This window comes from Musa acuminata, chromosome BXJ3-5 (genome assembly GCF_036884655.1).
Source record: "Musa acuminata AAA Group cultivar baxijiao chromosome BXJ3-5, Cavendish_Baxijiao_AAA, whole genome shotgun sequence".
Lineage (NCBI taxonomy): Eukaryota > Viridiplantae > Streptophyta > Magnoliopsida > Zingiberales > Musaceae > Musa > Musa acuminata.
The window spans coordinates 5,629,690-5,655,711 of NC_088353.1; the positions used below are offsets into that span (position 1 = coordinate 5,629,690).

A 26,022-nucleotide genomic window follows, 5' to 3' on the forward strand; every position below is an offset into this window, starting at 1 on the left:
TCGGGAATTTTACCTTTCCGCATTTGTTAGAGGGAAGTGAGATTTTATCATAAGTAAATGATTTGACAAGAACATCAGCCTTGGAGTCATCGTTTGGTTAGGTTGGGGACATTGATTCCGATCAATTATTGTTCTAAATACAGATTTGATTTTAAATATTATCGTATTATTTGACAAAACAAGTTGATATGTCATTATGATTGGAGACTTGTTGACGATCAGTATCAATAATATAATGGATAAAAGTTTTGTATCTCCTATTCCTAATCAGTCAGTAAAAGTATTTGGTATTTCTATATCCTCTTTCAATCCAAGATATTTTGGCTTTATTCTACCAAAGGAAAAAAGGTATTGTTGGTGGTTGAAAGGTTCCACCCTATTGTCTTGGATTTGAGTTTGTGGTTAGGTGCATGTTTCTTACTTACCTTGTGCTTGATAAAGTGGTTGCAATAGGTCCGAGTCAGTCAAGTCAACCAACTGTAAACTACCTTAAGCCGGGAATTGAGCTTTTCGCTTGGCCACCTAAAACGAAAAATACATGGCCTTCCTCTCTACTATAAAAGCCCAGAGGTCACCTCCTCGGCAATCACTTTGCCAACGCTATTTACTAGTAAGCCAACCTCCATTATACCATTTATCAAACTCATACATCAAATTGAGAATTTTCAGCAACCATTTTCCATGCTAAACTGGCAAATATGCACTGAAATAAAGATGATGGCGAGCAAACTCATCGCAATAAAAGATTGTCAGCAACTCGAGGTCGGGTTTCGAGGAGGTAAGATCCATGAGACGACCTTTTCTTTATCATTCTCAAGAGATGATTATAGCTTTGGATTCATCATCTCTTCTGAAAACGGTATAAAATTTGTATGAATTGAAGGTTCTTCTCTCCATCAGAACAATAGGGCCGATTGCTTGTCTGGGCTTTGCTTGTTGGTATCGTAATCCTACTTGATGATCCCTTTCTGCATGTATTCCTTTTGTCCACGACATTTCTAATAATAAACTTTGCAGGGAAGGATGATACGTGGGGATTTTATGTCTCGGGTTGATGAAACTGATGGATATGGTTTCAGAGAAAATGCCACATATCTCGAAGCTGTATACGCTGAAACTTCAAATTTACGTGGACGATTTTGATTTTGATTTTGATTTCGAATTTGATGATCAGACAAGAAATCGCACGTATTATTGAATCCTATCGTAAGTATGCTATGTCTTTGAATCCTATCGTAAGAAATTCCTGTGAAATGCTTTGAAGAACCAATGCATTTTAATTTACTAGGAAAAGTGTAGATCTAAAGTCGTCATATTTCTAAGTTGAAATGGGCATCAATGACATTTTATGTAGCGTCAATCCGGATGAGGTGTCTCGTATGTACTACGCTGACGGCCGCATTCATATAAGAAAGAATCGGATTGGCTTGTGCTTGGACGAGGGTCGCCGCCTACAGGCAACCGACATGGACCACCTCCACCGCTTGCCTCCGCCTCTCGCCAGCTTCGCCGCCTCATGGTCTTTGCCTTGGCAACCTCAGGTATCTTCCCTCTTCTTCTCCTCCTCCTCCGACCTCTCGAAACTAGAGCTTGTAGCCATGATAGGTTGGAATGCATGGCAGGAAGCGGACGGAGTCGCGACGGCGGAGGAGCTGAAGCAAGCGCTCCTCCGGACGACCCTAGAGCTCGAGTCCACTCGCGCCACGGCCAAGGAGGAGCTCCGGAGGATGGAGTCCCGGGGCCTCCACCTCTCCCGCCTGCTCGAGGCCGCCACCCGAGAGCGCGACGAGGCCCGCCACGCCCTCCTCCTCCTCCTCCTTCACCACACCGACCGCGGTCAACCACTCCAGGAACCCAAGCCCAACCTCGGCCCCAACTTGGCTTTGGACGAGGGGACTGACGTCGCGGAGGCGGCGGCGGCGGCGGCTGCTACTGCTGCCGCGGAGCACGTGGTTGAGAGAAGCAACCGGGCGTCTTCGGCGGTGGCGGAGGTGGAGTTGGCGGCAGTGAGGAGGGGCCTGCCGGAAAAGGGGCGACTGGTGGAGGCGGTGATGGGTGCGGGGCCGCTGCTGTTGTTGGGTCCAGTCCATATATATATGAATTTGGATAATTAGGCCTATTGAGCCCAAATCAGCAAATGAAATAAATTAAAAACAAAAAAGAGAAGACGAGGAAAATAGATCAGAATGCCCGTGCAGCGTGCGGCGTGCGGCGACATGCAGAGAAAAGAGGAAAGAGAAATAAAGAGAAAAAAATAAAATTTCTGAGTTTTTTACTTGACGATCAGTAGCCAAATATTATCAGTTTCGGTCTAAATTTTATGTGGAAAATCCTTGCAGCAAACTCTACAATCCTAACGGTGTTGATCTACAGTTTACCCTCTCTAAGGTACTTTCCTGCGATATCCACTTTATGAGACCTAGAATTCTTTTTAAAGTAGATCCATCTATGCGATGAAGATATGTTATTCTTGAGCCAAGATCTATGTTCTTGATGTTATTATGATCCTCTTGTTATTCTATAGAAGACCTACTGTAAACCTGTTATCAGTATTATTGATAGTGGAAGTTTGAGGTGGACTACGGTCCCGTGGTTTTTCCCACATTGGGTTTTCTACGTTAAAAGATTTGGTCTCACTGTGTGATTGATTTTTGCTCTGCTATTTATGTTGTGCTGGTTAATATTTTCATTTGGATACCAAGTTAGTATTTTGATAAGGAACCCAGTTTGATACACAAAGAGGGAAAAGAATATTCCGCTTTAACATGTTTCTTCCCAACAAGTGGTATTAGAGCGTCAGGTTGTTTGGTGCTAGTTTTCTTGTGTGATTGAAATGGAATAGTCAGATGGTATGATTCAATTGAACTCATCAAATTATTCCACTTGGAGGCGTCTGATGGAAGATTTGCTTTATTGCAAAGATTTATATAAGTCTATCAAGGTTAAAGAAAACCTTCTACTATGGACGATGAAGAATGAGAAGTTCAACATAGAAAAGCTATTGCCTATATTAGAAGATGGATGGATATAAACTTGCATGAGCATATTTCAGATGAAATCAGAGCTGATGTTGTTTAGCAAAGGTTAGAAAACCTCTTTGCGAAAAAGACAATGGGAAATAGAATTTCTCTCCTCAGAAGGCTTGTAAATTTGAAGTATAAAGATGATAGTAACATTGTTGAGCACATAAGCCTATTTCAGAGTCTTGCAAACAAGTTGATTGCTATGAAAATGAATATAGATGATGAGATGCAGGGATTATTATTTCTTAGCTCTTTACCAGAAAGTTGGGAAACGTATGTGGTGACTATTTGTAACTCTACGCCAGAGGGGACTCTAACCATAGATATGGTTAAAGACAGTTTGCTAAATGAAGATGTCAGAAGGAAAGAACAAGGTGAATCTTCTTCTGGTGCATTTGTTACTGAAAAACAAGAAAGACGTGGAAGAAGTCATAGCAGAAATCCATATGGTTATAGAGGAAGATCCAAGTCTAGAAGAGATATCAAATGTTTTCATTGTAACAGGTCAGGTCACATGAAGAAAGAGTGTAGGTTTTGGAAGCGAGAACAGAATGAAATGAAGAAAAATGAGAAAGAGACCAATACAGTTGCTGCTGAAGGTAATATCACTATTGTTTGTGATAAAGGTTGTGTTAGCCTTGTAGCTCAGGACAGTAGCTGGGTAATTGACTCTGGTGCTTCATTTCATGTCACTTCTCATGTTGCTTTCTTTAGATCTTACACTATTGGTGATTTTGGTAATGTCAGAATGGGAAACAATGGTACATCTAAGATTATGAGTATTGGAGATATTTGCTTGGAGACCAATATTGGGAGCAAATTAATACTCAAAGATGTAAGGCATGTTCCAGATATTCGTCTTAACTTGATATCTACACACAGACTTGATGATGAGGGATTTGCATACTATTTTGGTGAAAGCAAATGGAAACTTACTAAAGGTTCTCTGATTGTGGCAAAAGGAAAGAAGATTAACTCTTTTTATGTCGTGGAAGCTAAGCTACACAAAGGAGAGATTAATGCAATTCGAAAAGGTGAAAGTATAGATCTTTGGCATAAGAGACTTGGACATATCAGCGAGAAGGGACTTCAAACTCTTGCTAGAAAGCAGTTCTTACCAGAGTTGCAAGGTATATCTCTTAAATCTTGTGATCATTGCTTAGTTGGAAAAACACATAGAGTTGCATTTCAAACATATCCATCATCTAGAAGATCAGATGTTATTGATTTAGTTCATACTGATGTTTGTACTATGCAAACTAGAACTCTTAGAGGTGCTCTTTATTTTGTTACTTTTATTGATGACGATTCTAGAAAAGTGTGGGCTTTTACTTTGAAATCTAAAGACCAGGTACTCGATTCTTTCAAGGAGTTTCATGTCAGTGTTGAAAGAGAAACTGGCAGAAAACTAAAGTGTATTCGATCATATAATGGTAGCGAGTACAGGGGTCCTTTTGAGAATTATTGCAGGTTTCATGGTATCAGACTTGAGAAAACAGTTCTTAAAACTCCTCAGCAGAACGGTATGGCAGAAAGGATGAACAGAAACATTGAAGAAAGGATTAGGTGTATACTTTCTCACGCCAAGTTACCGAAGTCATTTTGGGGGGAGGCTTTGAGAACTACAGTTGACTTGATAAATCTTTCTCCATCAGTTCCTCTGCAAGGTGATGTTCCAGAGAGAGTATGGAGAGGAAAATATATATCTTAAAATCATTTGAGAGTCTTTGGGTATAAAGCATTTGTTCATATTCCCAAAGATGAGCGGTCCAAGCTTGATAGTAAAGCAAAAGCATGTATCTTCTTGGGATATGGTCATGAAGAGTTTGGGTACAGATTATGGGATCCAGTGAACAAGAAGATTATTAGAAGCAGAGATGTTGTGTTTCTTGAAGACCAATTGTTTGATGATGGTGATAATGTTGAGAAGCCAGAAACATCCGTTTATATTCCTTGGAGTTTGGGTCCAGTTCCTTCACTTGTAGTTCATGATGATCATGGGGGAGATGAACAAGAAGATTGTGGTGAGAATACTAGTGATGATACACCTACAGTTGATGATGCTGAACCAACTGAACAGGCACCTCCACCACCAGTTGAGATTCCATTGAGAAGATCCACTAGAGAGCGACAACCCTCTACCAGATATCCTCCACATGAGTATATTATGCTTACTGACGAGAGAGAGCCAGAAACTTACCAAGAAGCTATTCTACATGAGAATAAGAGTGAGTGGGTTAAAGTCATGCAAGAAGAGATGAGATCCTTGCTTGAGAACCATATTTATGACTTGGTAAGATTACCTAAAGAGAAGAAAGCTCTCAAGAATAAGTGGGTTTACAAATTGAAGACCGAAAGCAATAGCTCACAACAGAGATACAAGGCACGACTAGTTGTGAAAGGATTCAGTCAGAAGAAAGGTATTGACTTTGAAGAAATATTTTCTCCGGTTGTAAAAATGTCTTCTATCCGAGTTGTTCTTGGTTTGACTGCCCGCTTGAATTTAGAAGTTGAGCAACTTAATGTAAAAACATCATTTCTTCATGGTGACTTAGAAGAAGAAATTTACATGGAGCAACCAGAATGTTTCAAAGTCAATGGAAAAGAAAATCTGGTATGTAAGCTTAGGAAAAGCTTATATGGACTCAAACAGGCACCTAGACAGTGGTATAAGAAGTTTGATTCCTTTATGATGAGCCAAGGGTATGATAGAACAACATCTGATTATTGTGTGTTTATGAAGAAATTTTCAAATGATGATTTTATTATTTTACTACTATATATTGATGATATGTTGCTTGTTGGCCATGATGTTGGAAAAATTGAAAAGCTTAAAAGAGAGCTAAGTAAGTCTTTTGCCATGAAAGACTTGTGATCGGTGAGACAAATACTTGGCATGAAGATTCTTCGTGATAGGAAGAAAAGGAAGATTTGGCTATCTCAGGAGACTTACATTGAAAAGGTTCTTGAAAGATTCAACATGAGTAAAGCCAAAGCAGTTTGTTCTCCACTTGCAGGTCATTTCAAGCTTAGTTCGAAACAATGTCCTACAAGTGAGAAAGAAAAAGAAGAAATGTCCAGAGTGCCTTACTCATTTGCAGTAGGCAGTTTGATGTATGCTATGGTTTGTTCTAGGCCAGATATAGCTCATGCAGTTGGAGTTGTCAGCCGATTTCTCTCTAATCCTGGAAAGGAACATTGGGCAGCAGTAAAATGGATATTAAGATATCTAAGAGGTACTTCCAGGTTATGTTTATATTTTGGTAATGATGAACCTGTGTTAGAAGGGTATACAGATGCAGACATGGCAGGTGATACTGATTCCAGAAAGTCCACTTCGAGATTCTTGATGACGTTTGCAGGGGGAGCAGTCTCTTGGCAGTCTAAGTTACAGAAGTGTGTTGCTCTATCAACCACAGAAGCAGAATACATAGCAGTTACTGAAGCTTGTAAGGAAACTTTATGGATGAAAAAGTTTCTACAGGAATTGGGTTTGAAACAGGAAGGATATACTGTTTACTGTGACAGTCAGAGCGACATTCACCTCTCCAAGAATTCAACGTACCATTCTAGATTCAAGCATATTGATGTGAGATATCACTGGATTCATGATGTGCTTGAGATGAAAGAATTACAATTGGAAAAAAGTGCATACCAATGACAAAGTCTTTGCCTAAGGAGAAGCTTGAAGCATGTAGGCGAAGAGCGGGCTTGGTACAGCCCACCATATGAGCTGGAGGGAGAGAATTGTTGGATCCAGTCCATATGTGGGCTTGGACAATTGGGTCTATTGAGCCCAAATTAGCAAATAAAAAAAATTAAAAAGAGGAGAGAGAAGGTGAGGAAAATAGATCAGAGTGCGCGTGCAGCTTGCGACGGCGTGCAGAGAAAAGAGGAGAGAGAAATAGAGAGAGAAAGTAAGGTTTTTGAGTTTTCTGACTATCGGTGGTCAAACATTATCAGTTTCGGTCCAAATTTTATGTGGAGAATCCTTACAGCAAACTCTACAATCCTAACGGTGTTGATCTACAGTTTACCCTCTCTAAGGTACTTTCTTGCGATATCCATTTTGTGAGACCTAGAATTCTCTTTGGAGGAGATCCATCTATGTGATGAAGATATGTTATTCTTGAGCCAAGATCTATGTTCTTGGTGTTATTCTGATCCTTTTGTTATTCTAGAGAAGACCTACTGTAAACCTGTTATCAGTATTATTGATAGTGGAAGTTTGAGGTGGATTACGGTCCCGTGATTTTTCTCACATTGAGTTTTTCATGTTAAAAGATTTTGTCTCACTATGTGATTGATTTTTACTTTGTTATTTATGCTGTGCTGGTTAATATTTTTATTTGGATACCAAGTTAGTATTTTGATGAGGAACCCATTTTAATATACAAAGAGGGAAAAGAATATTCTGGTTTCTTCCCAACAGCTGTTGGCGGGGCCGTTGCCGCAGTGGCGCCACCCGCCTGCGCAGCTCCGAGATCCCGCCTGTGGCCATCAGTGAACTCGATACCGAAGAGGGAGAAGGACGGGGCCGGGTCTCCGTCGCCGTCCTCTTGGAATTCCTCATCATCCTCTTCCCCATAAAGTGGCGGTCACCGTAGTGTCGGCGGGGAGGTCCAAAACGTCACGTTCTCTTAGAAAAAATGTGACGTCTCTCTCTCTCTCTCTCTCTCTCTCTCTCTCTCCAGGTGAGTGTCACGTTCTTCTCTTTCCCAATCTGCATGTACGTAGCAAATGGGAAAAGAGACATAGAAAACACTGCCAAAGTTTGTTTTCTGTGAACAAATAAAACAAAAACAATAGGAATCCTCCCAATTCTCAATGCAGCAGTTTTGGTTTGCCTCGTGCTTTTGTTTTCGTTTCATGTTTTTCGCCTTTTGTTTCTTGTTTTCCTGCAGATCAAATGTGATGAAAGCAATTAACTGGGCACATTCTACCGTAACAAGGATTCTGCAGGACACATATCTTTCCAGGATATATTATTGTAGCGGTAGCACTTGCCGAAATATATTGTTCTCGAGATAAATCCAACTCACCGGTTAACAGCTGTTGTCAGAGTTGTAAATATTTGTGTATGATATAAAGAAAGATGAACTTAGAAGACGGTTTCATATGGAAAGAATCATATTATATATATTAGATTTGATCCTGGCAAACGATTGAACGAATCGAATTATGTATATTGAGTTCGATTCATAGTTTAAGATTGAATATAATCTAATCAAATATAAGCTTACTGACAAATTTGACTCAAATTCATTGTTATTTCATGTGGACAAAATACGATCTTTTAAATAAAAATTTAAAGACAGGATTAAATTTTGGATATAATTAATATCTGACATGATATATGTTAATATTGATTAATTAGATTCGATGATCTTCAAATAATAAAAATATGATTAAGGAGATTGATGTTGGATTATGCCCAACAGTTAGTTACCAAATCTGTCTTTTGAACCTACCAGCGTTAATTATGGACATGGGTCAATTTGTTGGCAGAATCCAATGATGAGCTTGGGTTAGAGCATGACTAAATCTGTGACCAAAAGGGAGAAGAAGAGAGTGTGTCACAGGAATCATTAGCTTTTCTTCGTCTTGAAATGGGAAACAATGAAACGAATGGCTATACTATAACTAATGTAAGGAATGATCATACTGTCATGGATAAAATTATAACCGAGATATTTGATATAATACTTGAGGGTTGATCGTTGGTTTGACAACCTCATTTTGTTTATTCTGTGATGGTAGATCACTTTAGACCTTTTGTTATGTAATCATCTAGTGTTTACGAAGTTTATATTTATAATTTATATTGACTATGCTTTCTTAAATGATTCTTGTGAATCTTGTGAATTTCGAGTAAAATATTTTATCTTTTGTAAGTTGTTAAGGGATCATAATTTTTTTTTGAAAAGATTGACCTTTTAAGAATGAGCAAAATCTTTTTTTGGTATTGTGATATCAGGAGAAAGCAATTAACTTAGAGATCTCGGAGTTCTACTGCTGGAGAGATTTGGTCTCATGTGAATGCTGAATAGGATGCAGACCAGAATGCAGTACGATCTGAAGTTGTGATCTTTGTAAGTACTGTGAGGCAAGTGAGGATAGTCTCTCCAATCTTGTCTTGGAGTCGGAAGTCGTAGCTCTCATGCTGACCTACCCATGCATAATTGTCAAGCTTGATAGAATGAGATAATGAAGAATGAAATTATAAGGATAAAGCAAAAGGCACACATCAAGTAGTATAATGTGAAGTCTATTTATACATAGTGAAAGAGGATATTTCTTTAACTGAGCAGAGAGATTTCCTCATGCAGTTGAGGAAATCTCATCTGCTATGCAGTTGAGGATATCTCTCTTTTATCAGAGAAAATCTCTATGTTATCATGCCTCCGCAAGATCGAGCTCCTGTCAAGGATACCGATCTTGGATCGATGAAACAAAAATAGTTTGCGGGCTAGAGGCTTCGTGAGTGAGTCTGCAAGTTGATCAGCCGCATGGACATGAGAGACACGAAGTTGATGTCTGACAACTTGATCTCGCACGAAGTGAAAGTCGATGGCGATGTGTTTCATGCGCGAGTGGAACACTGGATTGGCACATAAGTAGGTAGCTCCAACATTGTCACAATATATTGTGGGAGTATGAGTAAAGCTAACTTTGAGTTCCTTGAGAAGATTTGTGATCCAGTTGAGTTCAGCAGCAGTGGTAGCAATAGCACGATATTCAGCTTCAGTTGTAGACCGAGCTACTGTCTTTTGCTTCTTAGAACTCCAGCTGATTGGATTAGACCCAAGAAAGATGACATACCCTGACGTGGAGGTTCTATCATCAAAGTTTCCCGCCCAATCAGCATCAGCAAAGGCATGGAGATGAAGTTGAGTGGTTTTGCGGAGAAAGAGACCATGATTAAGGGTCCCTTTAAGATATCGCAAAATTCGTTTAACCGCAGACCAATGTATAGCAGAAGGTTGGTGCATGTATTGAGACAATTTATTGACTGCAAATGAGATATCTGGACGGGTGAGAGCCAAGTATTGTAAGGAGCCTAGTACTTGCCGGTATTGAGTTGAGTCCGTGGTAGGGCTGCCATCACATAATTTGAGTGATTCACCAGTAGAGAGAGGAGTAGCAACTACTTTCGCATCCTGAATTTCAAGCCCTCACATCCTACCTCTCAACCTGTGGCATCCAACACCTTAAGTCACCCCCACACACTCCTCAACTAGTTGGCTCTGCTGAACGTAAACATCAACATTCCAATCACAACAACCAAGGTGGCTCCTTCAATCAACCGCAGTCCTGGCGCCCTCACTACTCAAACCAACAAAGAATTGTTTGCCAACTATGTGATAAAGTCGGTCACTCTGCAAAGGTCTGTCGATCTCGACCCAGACTTCCTGCTCAATCACATTGGCCTCAAGCAAATCTCACGACTACTCCAACGACTAGTGATCATAATTGGATTGTGGACTCTGGCGCATCCCACCACATCACTTCAGATCTCCAGAACTTGTCCATCCACAACAACTATGGTGGCACTGAGGACATCATCATCGGTGACGGTAAAGGAATTCCTATTACTCATACGGGTTCTACACTGCTTAATTCACCTACCACAACCTTTACACTCGATGATGTTTTATGTGCACCTTACATCAAACGAAATCTCATTTCCGTTTCTCAATTTTGCAAACAAAATAATACCTCCATTGAATTCTTTCCTAACTCTTTTCTTGTTAAGGATTTGAGCACGGGGGCATCATTGGTCCAAGGCCAGAGTAAGGACAATGTTTATGAATGGCCGTCACTTCCACAAATACAACAGCCCACTGCTTACTCCTCCGTTGCAGCTTCAATCGATGTGTGGCATCGGCGTCTCGGTCATCCCTCTCTCCCTATCCAAAATAAATTACTTTCTCGTTATTCTCTTCCTACTCTTACAAATAATCGGGTTGTTACTTATTGTGATGCTTGTCTTCATAATAAAAGTCATAGACTTCCTTTCAGTGTTTCCTCTATATCATGGTATCAGAGCGGCGTTCTCCTCCTTGAGTCTTTCAACCTTACCCATCAGCTTCACGGCAAGCCATGGAAGCTGTTGCTGCATCATCATCAAACCACCGCAGTCATCCACCTCTCACTTCCCACCTTTCATCGCCGCCAGCACCCCGTCACTAACCCTCTACTCCAGATCTGCTCTGCTTCCGCGCGCTGGTCCATCGACCAGCTCCTGGCCTTCTTCCTCCAACGCCTCTGCCACCGCTGTCCTCGACTCCGGCAACATTATCCTCACTGCTTCCGAGAGGACCTTCTGGGTGTAGGCCTCCCAGCAGCCAGCATCCTGCTCTGCCTTCGCAGAGACAAGCAGCCTTCGGTAACTTTCCACGTTGCTGCCTCGTTGCCAAGATTCCTCACTGCTGATCTATTGCACACAGATCTGCAGCTGTCTTGCACAAAGCTGATCACGCCACTAGCTGCATCACTGCCCAGAGTCCTTCCTATAGAACTGCTGCTGCATAGAAATCTACAGCTTTACACCATCTTGCTTAGGTCTTTTCCTTCAACGAAGACCTTATTCTTTCAACACAGATCTTATTTGCCACCACCTCAGGTGACATTGATCTATACCAACACTTCTTTCTCCCTGCTCATAACTTCCATATGTCATCATCATCTACCTCTGATGCACCCATTACTGTTCCCACAGGGAACCATAGTACCTTCCTACATACAAGCCTTATCTCCATAAATGCAGCAACCCTCATCCCCTTCAAATTATCCAACGGTGGTAACTACGCATCATGGCGTGCTCAATTCTCTAATATATTATTTGGCTATGATCTTTTAGGCTATGTCGATGGTTCTCATCGTTGTCCACCGGCGATGCTCAACATCCCAGGCGCATCCGATCCAGTACCAAATCCGGATCACAAACTATGGTTACGCCAGGATCGCCTCATCCTTCAAGCAATTCAAGCCTCGGTCGCTGGATCTCTTGCCCCACTCATTTCTTCATGTGACACTGCTGCCGAAGCTTGGTGCAAGTTGCAAACCACCTTGGCCAATCGTTCTCGCACTCGCATGCTTAGTCTCCTATCCAGCCTCATGAAGATAAAACAAGAGGGAAGTAATATTGCTGATTATCTACATAACATAAAGGTTATCATCGATAACTTGGCCTTGGTAGGTCATTCCCTCAGCAATGAAGAAGTTACTGTTCATATCCTCAATGGCCTCGGAGACGAGTACAAGGAATTGGCAGCAGCAATACGGGCGCGTGATTCACCAATCATATTCGAAGAACTTTACGACAAGCTGATTGACTTTGAGATATATCTCAAGCGCGAGGACAAACCGCCAGGACCATCCATCACAGCTCAAGTCACTCAAAAAAGGAGGGGCAATTCGTATAACAAGATTGTCAACAAAGGTTTGATCAAGACACCTTCTGAACCTTTGAGCTCTGATACCATGATAGAATGAGATAATGAAGAATGAAATTATAAGGATAAAGCAAAAGGCACACATCAAGTAGTATAATGTGAAGTCTATTTATACATAGTGAAAGAGGATATTTCTTTAACTGAGCAGAGAGATTTCCTCATGCAGTTGAGGAAATCTCATCTGCTATGCAGTTGAGGATATCTCTCTTTTATCATAGAAAATCTCTATGTTATCAAAGCTAACCCTAATCTTTTCATCAATCTTCCAACATTACAAAGAAAGCCAATATGCTGGTTGGTGGCACACAGCTGCAATCATTCTGCTAGGTTCTATTAGTTCCCTTCTTTTCTCTCTGTGCATGAAGAAGATAATACTGAAAAGTTTTGTACTCTCAGGATCTGATCTTTGAATGTCGAAGAAGATAATGCACATGTCGAGTATAGAAAAACAACAAAAAAAATGTTACGTGGGGGAACACCATGAGGTTTCTGACACAAGAATTTTCACAAGAATCCAAGACTTGTTGGCCATAATTGACTTGGATATGAATCAGTAGGATCCAGCATTTACATCTTCATCCTGCAGAGAAGGGAGCTCTGAGCTCCTTCTTTCTTGCTTCAAGTCTGAACATGACCCAGCCCTACATCTTCCTACAGCCATTGGGCTTGACCTCCTTGCGGACCTTGAACCATTTGGAACAAGTCTCATCCTCCACTCTTCTGGAGGCTGATGACAGAAAGCTAACCTACATGTCCTCCATCTACATCTACCTGTCATCAGAACAAACATGACGTAAGAGAAAAGTAAAGGGAACAGCCTTTGGATTGCTCTGAAAAACCTTCTCAAGATGAAACAAAATGATGCCAAAATGTATTGACATGCTCTAAATGATGCTACAACTCATCTTGGTGACTTTATCGTTCTCAGCAGAATCATGCAACATCCATAAAAAAGAGAAGAATACATACAGATCTCCAAGTGGCTCATGCAGATTCTTGCCAATGTGGATATTTGTCGACGGGATTGTTCCCAGGGAAGATCCACAACATTTGTCAAACAGTTGTCAGGTACTTTGAGCATGAAAGACACCTGTGTGGGAATTGGCTATCATGTTGATGCCAAACTACAAAAGGTGATGTCTATTCAACCTGCACATGATGATGAACAAAAGTTGAAGGAGACAGCCAATAATAGAATAGAATGGATAGGTCGTCTGATGATGATGTTGATGATGATGAGCATATTTCTCACTGCATTTTAGATTATCAAATCTGAACTGATGTACAAATGCTGGAGAAAAAACTAATAGAACCATGTGAACCTGAAGTGCAAATTATATGGACACAGAGTAATGTTTCATGCAAAGATTTGTATAGATAGATAAATTTTTAGATGATATTGCATTTATTTGTTTACATGACTATCTTGGTCAACAATTAACACCCTGATACTTAACTTTGTACAGCAAACCATTAATTTATATTTGGTGTACCTCATATTGCTTTCTCCTCTTGTCTCTTATATATGCAGAGTGGCCATAACTCCTTTGCAAACCATGAGTTCATGGGGACAAGAACAGTAACAGTGCATGTGAATCCGTTTAATTAAATTACCTTGTCATATATCTTTGGGTATTTTAAGTCACTGTGAAAAATAGATCATTGTCTTCTTTAATGGCAAGAGAAACACTAAAAAAAGATTTTTTTTTTTTTTCAATAGATCACTCCTTTTTTCCTTTTATTGTGTGTTCTTTAATAGATCTTGACTTCCGAATGTGTCTTTTTGGACTGATACCACAGAGTTTGACCTGGATTTCCATAGAACATTAGTTGCTCCAGTTGACACTGAAAACTAATGAGTACACTCAGTAGGCCAAAAACAATAAAGAAAGAAAACAAATAATATGTGGTAAATGCATAAGTATATGATCATGGACTGATCCCTCGGCCTGTTTGGACCTTCTCGGATCTCAACGGATTTGACCTATTCAAATATATGGCCCGTTTAAGGTCCACCATAATCCCAATTTTATGATCGACAAAAAGAAAAAGACAAACCAATAACTACAAGATGGTTGCAAGATGCCGTAAAAATAGATTCCTGCCTTCACCACTTCACCACCGCTATATATATGCACACATACACATGCAAAATGGACGAACTGTAACAATGCAATGTGAATGAATTGCAAAACAAGAGTTGGATTAAAGAAAACCTTACCAAAAAATCAGGACACCTGTTCCAAGCGTTCACCATCAACTGAGCACCTTGAACTGGGGGCGAAGTCTCAAACTGCACTAAGCAAATCAAGGACTACTCATAAAGACATGATCTGGTTCGTAGTGACTTCATGATCTGCACCAAGAAACAAACAAGTCCTCTTGGAGGTTTAGCCTATTTTATACAGTATAGGAATTTACTGGGACAAGTTGTTTCATAGTGGTTTAGCATGGTTACCTGATGTGAGAGAACAGAAGAAACAGAGTGTCTTGCCCCTTCGAATGGACAGATACGAAGGGAAAACCCACTCTTCACTGTTAATTCCAAGAATAGACCATTGCATTTCAAGGAAATGAAGAATCATCCTTTTGCTACTTATAAATTCATATTATATTTGATAAAACATGCAGGGTATCCTGGAAAGTCACCTTAATCTCTTAAGGTATTTCACTGAAGACAATTTTAAGTAAATCCCATGTGGCTGTAGATTCAAGTCAGCTATTGAAATAAGAGAGAGTAAGCTATGATACTATTTCCCACTAATCTTGTGAAATGTTTGTGCAACTGCACAATGGCATGTGGCTTTCAGGACGTTCATAGTCTATGGAGTAAAAGTTTGCTCAATCAGAAGAAAAAGTAATGGAACAAAAGGAAGATCATAGACATGATCTACGACTTTTGGCAGTCTAATTTTCCACAAACAGTTTGGGTCTTTAACAAGAACAAGCTACGAGAAAATAGAACTTATCGAAGTCACAAACTACGAGTCTGATACGAACAAACAGATATTGGAAATACCTAGAAATAGTACAAAATGTATCAGGACTTAAACAGTACAAGAAACAGATATGAAACGAAACAGAAGGAGAATTTTATAACATGTATCAGGACCTAAACAGTACAAAATGCCAAAATTCACAGAAATAGGCTAAGAGAATCAAGCTTGCCTAATTGCTTGATAACATTCCATCGTAACGTAAACATCGTGACTATGTTAAATCAATATTGGAAATACCAAGAAAATGGGGAAAAAGGTTCTTCTTAAAGTTCCATGTACATAACAACACCACCAGTGCATGTCACATTCTATTCTCCCGAGCATGAATATCAATCAAGGAGAAGAAGGAATAGCGTGTTTGTCATCTAGTAGCCATTAAATACATTGCCATAATTTAGAAGATGGATTTTCACGCAATACAAATTAGAACATGCACTAGGATATCACTGTTATTAGAAATAAATGAAAAGGATTCATTCATGTAGCTCACCCCAAATAGTTGGGATTATAACCCTCTGTACTTGTTAATGATGCTTTTGTATGGCCTAATTGCTTATATACCATGAAAGACCCACTGACATCATCTCCATTTCATGCACTCTACAAAAAAATAGACTCCAAGTTATAGCAACATAACAGAAGTATGGCTCAAATATGAATAGATAGATGTAAGCAACATAAAAGCAAAGATCTTACAGATTGGTTCCACAGGTGCAACAATACTAAATCTTTCCTGCAGTCTTGACTATGGACTTCCAATCACCATAAGTGTTTCTACTCAGTAAAGTGAGATACTAATCAGAGAAATTGGGAGCAAGTTCTTTAGCAGCTAACAAGAGGAGGTCCAATGAAAAACGACAAAGAATAGGACAGACATAATTTCTGCTTCGTAAGTCATATTAACTTTAATCAAATGCTTGCTTAATGCAATTCTTACCATATAGCCCAAAGCTAAAGCAATATCACTTATCAAGCATGAATGCTGAATTTGCACCAGTACAGGAAGATCCATCAATAGGAGCATTAAGTAGCACAAGAATGAAAACAAATAATTTATCATTATAACCTATCTAGCATACAAAGCTGAAAGTTCATGCAACTTTATTTTCCTCATCATATCTGAATCACCAAAATAGATAAGAATATTGAGGTTAACCATAAATGAACACACAAAAGGATAACCACAAAATCATCACCTTGGATTATTTGTTTGCTCTCCATGAGGACAATTAAGATGAAGATAACATCACCACTAAATCAATGATCCACTCACAATCAGGTAGGAGATTACAGCAATAAGCAGGATCTATAGAGACAATCCTATCTGAATCACAAAAAATTGCTTCTATTCTGAACAACACAGTAGAATTGAGTAGAAATCTAGTACAACACAACAGTTCTGTGGACATGGAGGAAGAACAAGTTCTTAAGGACATAAAGGAAAAAAAGGCTTAGTATACTGCCTGATGTCAAAGCAAGCATTGCATAAACTCCTCAAAATGCTGGCATACCAAGTATCTCTATTGTAGGATCAAGAAGAGGTAGGACATGTATGAACACCATCCTTGCAATCATTGGTGAGATCGTTGAAGGTCTCGAGTTGTTTCTTACCCCTCAAGAACACTTCTGTGTCCACCTCAACCCTCATATACCCATCAAATTCCACTGGTACCCCGTTGTTAAGCTCCTTAGTCTCCAAGTACCATTCACTGTTCTCACCCCATAGATCCTTAAAATCGTCAAGGAAATATGTAGTGTATGCTTCTTTCAAAGGTTCAAAGAACGAAGTATCAGGCTCGTTAGTTGCAATATATAGGTGCCTCCCCTCCTCGATCTTATCTTTGAGAGTCACGAGAAGTGACTCTGGCGAAGTATCGACAGCAAGGTGTGGCCAGAGCTCAGCATTCTTCGCCTTCTCACCTCTCACAATGTGAACCGAGTCGAAGTCCCAATTCATCCTGGAGGCTATCGCAGAGACAATCTCCATCAACCGTCGTGACTTCCATAAGAGTTGCCATGGCCGCTGGATCACAGACTCGGTTTCACCCTCGCAGACCCTGTACCAGTGATTATCCGGCTTGACGTCGTCAAACTTCCTCATGATTAATGCGTCCTTGACATCGGCGAGCTTCATGGGGGTGACCTTGAAGTCATCAACATAGAAGAGGCTCAGTCCGTCCTTCTCGTTCCATTTCCCCCAGTCGGTCCAGAACTGGCCTTGGTCGATCACCGGAGCAGAGTGCTTCAAATGCTCGAAATCGAAGTATAACCTGAAGTCCTTGTCCTCCTCGTTCTGGCCCGTCAGCGTGTACATCGAGGACAGGCAAATCTTCATATCCATGACGAGCGTCCGGTTCAAGTACTGAGCTTCGCCTAGCGCGCAAAGAAAGCTCCACAAGTAGTGATTCATGCTCTTGCAGCGGTCACCGCCGCCCATGTAGATGAGATAACGTCCGGAGGCGAACGCGGATTCTGAATCGATCACTGGGAGGGTGTCGTTGACCGGCTCGCCAACGACCGGCACCGCCGCTGTCGTCTCATCGGCCTTCTTGGCCCCGAAAGCGGAGTCTTCGCCGGCATGATCGGGCTTGGAGCCGCGGCGCTTGCGTGCGTTGACACCGGAGTGGAAGTCATCGACCTTGGAGACAGAGAGGACGCAATTGGCGGACTGCGTCAGGTGGAACCGGCGGTAGTCTCTGTAAAACATGGGCCGAGTGGCGTCCTTGGGGCGGAAACGCCAGGCCATATCGCAGGAACCCGGCCCACCGGGGACGGCGACTGGCTTGCCGAAGCGGTAGAAGTGGATGTCCGGTAAGGCCTCGATGGCAGCGCGCATCAGCAGGTGGAAGAGTTCCGGATCGGCGCAGTCCACGGGCGCGGCGGGGTCGCACACAGGGACGACGGCGGCAGAGGCCGCGGTGGAGTTGATGTCGGAGAGCTCGATGAAGGGGGCGGCCTCAGTTCCCGCGGCGGCGGAGGTAGAATTGGAGGAGGAGTTGAGAAAGTCCTCGCCAGTGCGAAGGACGGAGGGATCGGAAAGAAAGGTAGCGTTCGAGGTGGAGGTGAGGAAGGAGGCAAGCCTGGAGGCGGCGGCAGGGGACCGGAGGAGGGGGTCATCGGGCTGGTAGGTAGCGGCGATGATAGTAAAGACGAGGACGGCGACGACGAAGAGAGCGAAGCAGAGGTTGCCACCGCCGCTGCCAACTCCCCCGACGCGGAGTGCGCCCGAGCTCAGGTGGCTCAGTGTCCGCCCTCCTGCCATTTCTTTCTTGGATCCCTTCCTTCGCTACGGCTTGCTTGATCTAAGAGAGAGAGAGAGAGAGAGAGAGAGAGAGAGAGAAGTCGGAGTGTTGGATCTGGACCGGCGAGTCGAAAGAAGAAGAAGAAGAAGAAGGTTCTGGAGCTGCACTTGACGCTGAGATCTCGCTTGGTTTTGTCTAAAGAAAACGACCGACAGTGGAAGATTAAAGTTCGATTAGAAACCAAAAGAGAAGCAGCAGCAGAAAGGAAGAAATTGCATGCTTGTCCGTATCAGTCGAAGAACATAATATGAAATGGATGGATTCATCACGATCATGGCATTGACTTATTATACCTTGCAACCTTCTCCCATTGTTTATGCCTTTCTCTTGTTTTTTATAAATATTTTATCTTTAAAATATTTCAGTATTACACTTCTATTCTATGGGAGCCCTTCTTTCATCGATTTAATGAAAATGCTCCTTACCTCCGTCAGCAACCCTCAATCATCGTCGTTGCCATCACCATCGACCGTCCCACTACTAATGGTGCCTCCCTCTCCTCTCTCTCTTTCCATCTTTTTCTTCTCCTCATCCTGGCCCCCTCCTCCCTCGTCACCTTCGTTACTAGCGCCCCTCGCCACTTGCCTCCCAAAGGGCTCTTGTCTTTGATTGTGATGCAGGGGGAGTGACAGAGGGCAACGTGGGTAGCGAACTCCCCATCTTTAATCGTGAGGAAGGGAGAGTTGCAACCGTAGTAGCTATAGTCTTATCGAGGGAGGTGGGCGATGACCGTCAAAGCCAGGAAATGAGGGCACCAATAGTTAACGGGGGAGGAAGGGGAAAGGAGGAGAGGGTGACACCACTTGTGGTGAGAGAAGGGGGTAGCAGAGGCAATGGCGATTAGGGGCTACAAAAGTGGAGACAACGGCGATCGGGGCCGGCAACGGAGAAAGTAACGATCGAGGGTGGCGATGGAGTTTGATATGCAGAGTAGAGCAATACCACCATTCCAAAATTGCTCAAATACTATGTCATAATAAATACCATTCCATATTCAACACAAATAATATTTACTAGGTTAAACCGGATGGTACGCGCATACTGAAGTCATATGCCATACCGATCTCGATCTCATAGCGAGTAACCTTTTTATTATTTATATTTTATTCTATTTTTTTTTTCGAAACTCAATATAATCCGAATCCAAACCCCGATCGGCACAATGCCGATGAACAAATTTCAAACCTTGGTTTCAATCATTTCATCTACATTAATGATGCACAGTTTTATGTCACATTCCTTGAAATATGAATCTATCAGGCAACACATCCATGGTAGAAATCTGCAACATATATATGACAGTCCAAACACCACTAAAACCAGAGAGCAACAGAAACAGGGCATATGCGGGTGTAGAGAACAAAAACTTGCCAAAGTTCAAGTTCTTGATTTCAGAACCACTTACACTGAAAAACTCTATAAACGTATCATCCCAGCTATTAATTGCTACAAAGTACAAGTAACATCTACACAAATGTTCATACTTTGTGAAGCATTCAAAGAGAAGAGACACCAAAAAAGCTGCCCAAAAACGATGATGATACATCCAAAGTTGATACCTCAAAAGAGACAGGGTGTATCTACCTAACATTCAAATACCGATTAGAGACTAAAACAAATCAACAGCAGCTCAAGAAAATATACGAATAAAACACCACTAGGAAAACAATTGCATATGGCATGACATACAACGGTGGCAGGTATGCAATTCCAAGTCCTTTAGATCTCGGAATAATCTGGTTAAACAAAGTCCAATAGCCATAGATAACTTGATGATTTGGTATGCTTATTTACAGTGGCACATAAAACAAAGAATTTAATCTTCTTTCTAGTAGCTGAAACAAAGATGTACAGGAAACAGAGAAACCCCATTAAGGATCAGGTTTTCCCACCACTTGTTCATCGCTGGAATCATATTCATCTTCACTCAGCTCTTCGTCACTCAACTTGTCTTCTGGAGAAGCGCCAATATCTTCAGGCTTTGCATATTTCTGACAGTATTCTGGATAATGAGGGTAAACGGAGCAGTAAGAAATTAAATACAAAAAATATAGAAAATTTAAAAATAAATGTCAAATCAACAAAATAAATTAGTTTACGTAGAAAGACAAAATGGGTCCAACACAAGATTCACACAACAGAAAAAGCCTCTTATCATCCTTCAGAAGTTAGCAGTAGGGAAATGGCATCCTCTTGTCAACACAAACCAACAAGATTATTGTTTTAATTTCACTAACCTCTAAAATCCCCAAATGCTTGGGTGCAACATTTAGTCAATACACTTTGTCAGAAAATTTCATGTCAACTGTGCTATAAGCACAGAATTATTCATGACAAGAACTAAATTAGTTGAACAAGCACAAACAGCTGTAATGGTATGCCAATTCTGGTAAGAACTTCACTTGTAATTTTATATGATGCAAATTTTAAGAGCTTCAAACTAAGGTATCTCACAAGCAGTGCCAATCAGGGACTCTGCATTATCAAACAACCAAAGAGTCTAACATAATAGCTCAAAATTTGTCACTTCTTAACAAGGCTCTCGAGTAGGAAACAGAGAACTATATGGATGATTTCATGTGATTGGTCCAGTTTTATTGCAAATAACTGTTATAGAAGTTATATGTATAACTGTTATATTTCAATCAAACCAGAATCGTTTGCCACAAATTTGCTAATGTTTCACATTTCTCCAAATAAGACGGACAGAGTAGGTTATTCAACAATGTTTATGTTTATTAGAAGATCAATAGATAAATATGCCATAGAAACTCATAATTCTTTGAGTCATTGGCATGGTAAATTACTCAAATCTGTTTTCAGTAAGAATCTGAACAAACTTCATGAAGAATATGGACACGAATGATATAGGCACACCCAATCATTCTTTGTGTGTCCAAATGTTAGGATGTAATAACCTGATGATTTTTAGATGGACTACTGAAGGTGATAAAATGCATCAAGGAAACTTGCTCAAAATTTATGGAATAATATAAGATTGATCTTGGATAGTTAGATTAGGATAGGACATTAGCTAACCATGTTGTGTAGCCTTAAAATAAACCATGAAGCCAACCCCAAAAAGTTAAAATATAAATGTGTAAAACCATATTTTTTTTCTAGAAAATATCAGAGAGGAGCTAATTCATACCAAAGATTACAGGAGACAAAAACTAAAGAAATCAAAGCTAACCAATTCTGACAAATGTCTAACTTTAAAATTAATATGGATTGAGCATATCATATCAGAATTGATTAAGAATGAGATTAACATCTGAACAGCAATGATTAAGGAATAAAACAGCATTCACAAACAATGCCAAATGACAAAAAATTTAGATGTCAGATGTCAATCTTGATCTTCTTTAGTAATTACCATGGGATGAATAGAGATAGCAAGAATAGGCAAACACAATTTGCAACTAGAGGAAGTGCAAACTTAATCTCGCTTAAGATGATCTGTTGATTTACTGAGTAGCTTCGTGGGGAAAACAAAATGGCACTCTATATATATATATATATATATATATATATATATATATATATATCGCAGGATGCAAGAAATATTAAACAAACTTATTGACATGTCAGATCAATAAAATCTTTTGTAGCATACAACTAAAACAATCACCTTGCAAAGGCAAGACCTTTTGATTTGTTAGTGAATCAGTGACATACACTCCTTAAAAGGATTTTCCAAAAATATGCAACTGAAAGATAATAGTCCACTCCAATTTTGATTTTAACAGGTTGAAAAACAAGTGAAACTTGCTCTGATTTCTTTATTGGTGATAACAAATTGTACTCAATCAACTTTAGGCAGTCCAAGTAATAAGCTAACCAAGGTTAAATTTAGAACCAGACTATTCAGTATTTATAATACCAAAAGAGAACACATAAGCAAAAAATTTCAGGAATTACAACCATATGATGATCACTTAATTTTGATTGATGTCAAAACTTAATATATTTCCCTCTCATATTTCCAATCTAAGTAACTTCTTTTGAGAATGTGTTCCACAGAGTGCCCAAGCCCTCCAACTGATACAAAAGCAAAAGACAACAAGAGAACAACCTGGTAGAAGTTGTTCAAGAAAAGATTCAAGTACTATCAAAAGTACAAAATATAGCAATATGACTAGAAAATGAACCTTCTTCAAAGATTTGATCCATTAACCCAGAAGCTTCATCCACAGTCACTACATAAACTAGAAGTCCTTAAAGTATGTCTGCCAGAGAAAATTAAATCCTCAATTGCCCTGCACTATCTTTTCCAATTGTCAAAGAAAAAGCAACAACCAATGACCCTTTTTAGCTGTATCTTGCCCTATCTTAACATCCAACAAAATGAGCTTAAACTGAAAATCTCTGTGTCACTTGGCTTCCCACTATTCCATGCAAGTTTCAGGTGTACCATCATCATAATCAGGTTTTAGCCAAGATAGAAGCTCAGCACAAGAAACAAATACTTGATGCAAGGATCTCAAATGAGAATGCACATACAAAGGAGAAGTATAATATGCTAATATAACTAGTTCTTGTGGATCTTGACCCTTTCTCTTCATTTATCCTTTTAACCGCATGCGCCACCTGATTTTTTTGGACATTACAACTTGTTCATTGTAAGCACAAATGTAAACTTAGCTTATATGACAAATATACTCCATTAAAAACACACCTATTTGAAACTCATGCTAGAGGATTTATCTCCATATCAGCATTTAAGTCCCTAATTCATTTGCAGATATCGATTAAACAGGACTTTGGTAGTAAGCCAATACAGACCAATATCATTGTACCAGTAATTTGGTTAATCCAAGAAACTGCATAAATGTCGGATAGACCAAGCATGGGATGTCTTAAATCTAAAAAAACGCATTACCTTTAACCTTTTCTTCATAAGCAGGCCGATCGCGCATCATCAATGCTGCAGCTTCCCCATTCAATGGATCTGAAGGGTTTGGGTACAGAAGAAGTTGCGGGAGGAAAACTTCAAATACATTGACAAGATCTGACAGGAAATTTGCACAAAATTAACTTCCAATTAATTAAATCATCAAATTATTAGGTGTAGCACATCACTTTATATGCCAATCAAGGAATTACTGAGGACAATGATAAGGGCAGTTTCTATTACCAAACATAGGACTCCAAGTTTGGTTGATAACATCCAAACAAACTGAACCAGACCTGAAATGTTGGAATGCCAAACAATGAGCAAAATGCAGAAATTCTAATCTTCGGAATTTGTTTATATCATTGTGGATTATTGAAAAAAGGCTACAGGAGGAGGAAAAGTATTGTCCCAAAATAATGAACTAACAGAAGGAAGGCACCCAGAGACTCACATTTCATCTACATTAGGATGATACATCTTATTAACAAATCCAATTGAAGGAGATTTGTAAGGATAAGCATCTGGTAGTTCAACCCTTACTCTCCACACTCCTCCTTGATAGAGGCCTGCCATGATCAACAAGTAAGCTTTGAACTTATCACCAGGGAGTCCATCAAAAGCTAACGTCACGATCAGATACTGACTGATCAAAGATTTTCATAATAAATCAAGACAAGCAAACCATTAGCAGTAGGATAAAAGGATGAATAGCCAAACTAATCAATTTCAATAGATAGTCCAATAATCACGAAGCATGCACCTCAGTGCTATAACTTCACAAAACCTATCCGAATAGTCACAAAGAAGTTATTTTGACCGTGTAGCTGAGTTGAAACAACTAAATCAATATTTCCAACATCTCAAATCTAACTTTCTTAACTTTATATTAAAGAAAACAAAAGTAAATAGCTTTAAGTTCCTCTTTCGCATTAACTATTTCTTTATTCCGACACCTCGAATACACGAATCTTTGGGTTAAAAAGATAGAAAAAAGATTAAAGAAGAAACGGAAACACGAGTGCCGATAGATTGAAGTCCCTCTTTTACACCAACCACCACCTTTTCCCGTCAAATCAGATTAGCAAGAATACCCGAAGCGGGAAACGAAATCCAAGAAACCCCGGATCTTGGACGAAATGAAACAAGCATTAATGATTCATGAGTAGTAAATGATGTACTCTCGTTGGGGCCGTGGAAATCCACAAAGAATTCTTGCATCCCGTCGTTCATCATTTCCACCTTATAGTCACTCATCATCCTGCGCGCCACAACAAGAAACGAAGGCACGAATCAACGAAAAGAAAAAAAGCAAAAAAGAGAGAAACAAGAACACCGGATCAAAGTCGGAGTTTTCTCCAGAGATCTACAGTTTCATGAGGTCCATCTCGCGGCGCTTGCTCGGAGACGACATCCCGCCCCTGCTTCCTTGACCGGCTCCGGAGGTATCGAGGACGAACGCCGATGATGTTGGGGCTGGAGGCCTAAAGATTCTTCCTTTCTCTGCTTTCTCGGCCTTTGAAGAGAGAGAGAGAGAGAGAGAGGGGGGCGGGGGGAGACGGGATGGAGAAAGGATTGGAAAAGGACAAAGGAAACGAGACGGCAAGGAAGTGTTTATGGGAGACGCTTCCAGTCTTTAACGCAGTATTTGTAGAGTTGTGGGGTCCTTTTTAGGTTTTATTCCACTCCTTGTGGCGTATATCTGCAAAAGTCCCGTAACAAATATTATTTTACTTGCATCGTTGTGGGTTATTTTTTAGGTTTTATTCCATTTCTTCCAGCATATATCTGCAAAATTATTGAAACAAATATTGCGTATATATTCCTTCGAATATTTAGATTTTCTGTATATATTATCATCTATATTAATATTCACTCAATTACATGTATCCAATTCCATTCATATAGATCGAAGATTATAACCATATGATAATTAATTGATGGAGACGGACTATAATTACATATTTATAAATTTAGGTTTTGTAGGATTGTATATGCAAATGTATTTTATCTTCTTATATGCCCGTTTTAGAAGTAGCTTATTGTTTGTCCTAAGTTTCAAGTCACATAACTAATTTTGGTTGGAGTCCGAGCATATCCAAGTCTCCTATTTTGGTTGGGATGGGAGTCTTTCTAAATTTGATGGTGGGAGATAATTAAATTTAATAAGGGATTATGGGAGTATGTCCTATAAATACTTATTTAAATAAATTATTATATTAAATGATGCACATGAATATACTCTTGAGTCTAAGGCTTATTATTTATGTAATAATATATTGATCAATTCAAATATCTTAACAAATATTTATTTAATTTTTAAGTCAAAATAAAAAAAATAAAAAT

At 40.0% G+C, this 26,022-nt stretch overlaps 3 protein-coding genes and 1 long non-coding RNA gene across 4 annotated transcripts; 1 reads left to right on the plus strand and 3 right to left on the minus strand.

The window, feature by feature from the left end:
* The first annotated feature begins 1,232 nt into the window (after nt 1–1,232).
* LOC135586252 (uncharacterized) lies at nt 1,233–2,359 on the plus strand. The gene is made up of 2 exons (XM_065152126.1): nt 1,233–1,541; nt 1,623–2,359. The coding sequence occupies exons 1-2, from the start codon at nt 1,329–1,331 to the stop codon at nt 2,112–2,114; spliced, it is 705 nt and encodes a 234-aa protein (XP_065008198.1). The 5' UTR covers nt 1,233–1,328; the 3' UTR covers nt 2,115–2,359.
* Nucleotides 2,360–12,518: 10,159 nt separating this feature from the next.
* LOC135638668 (uncharacterized) lies at nt 12,519–16,431 on the minus strand. Its single transcript, XR_010496693.1, has 4 exons — nt 16,418–16,431; nt 14,703–16,254; nt 13,451–13,630; nt 12,519–13,252 (listed from the first exon to the last, which is right to left on the minus strand). It is a non-coding gene; the product is annotated as an uncharacterized LOC135638668 (long non-coding RNA).
* A 374-nt stretch (nt 16,432–16,805) lies between these two features.
* LOC135638667 (uncharacterized) lies at nt 16,806–19,349 on the minus strand. The gene is made up of 2 exons (XM_065151920.1): nt 19,208–19,349; nt 16,806–18,917 (listed from the first exon to the last, which is right to left on the minus strand). Exon 2 carries the CDS (start codon nt 18,740–18,742, stop codon nt 17,012–17,014), a length of 1,731 nt encoding a protein of 576 aa, XP_065007992.1. The 5' UTR covers nt 18,743–18,917; nt 19,208–19,349; the 3' UTR covers nt 16,806–17,011.
* A 1,134-nt stretch (nt 19,350–20,483) lies between these two features.
* Nucleotides 20,484–25,290, minus strand: LOC103984836 (ubiquitin-conjugating enzyme E2 4). The gene is made up of 6 exons (XM_009402395.3): nt 25,047–25,290; nt 24,858–24,937; nt 24,131–24,245; nt 23,920–23,972; nt 23,665–23,793; nt 20,484–20,784 (listed from the first exon to the last, which is right to left on the minus strand). Exons 1-6 carry the CDS (start codon nt 25,088–25,090, stop codon nt 20,654–20,656), a joined length of 552 nt encoding a protein of 183 aa, XP_009400670.2. The 5' UTR covers nt 25,091–25,290; the 3' UTR covers nt 20,484–20,653.
* Between the last annotated feature and the right edge of the window lie 732 nt (nt 25,291–26,022).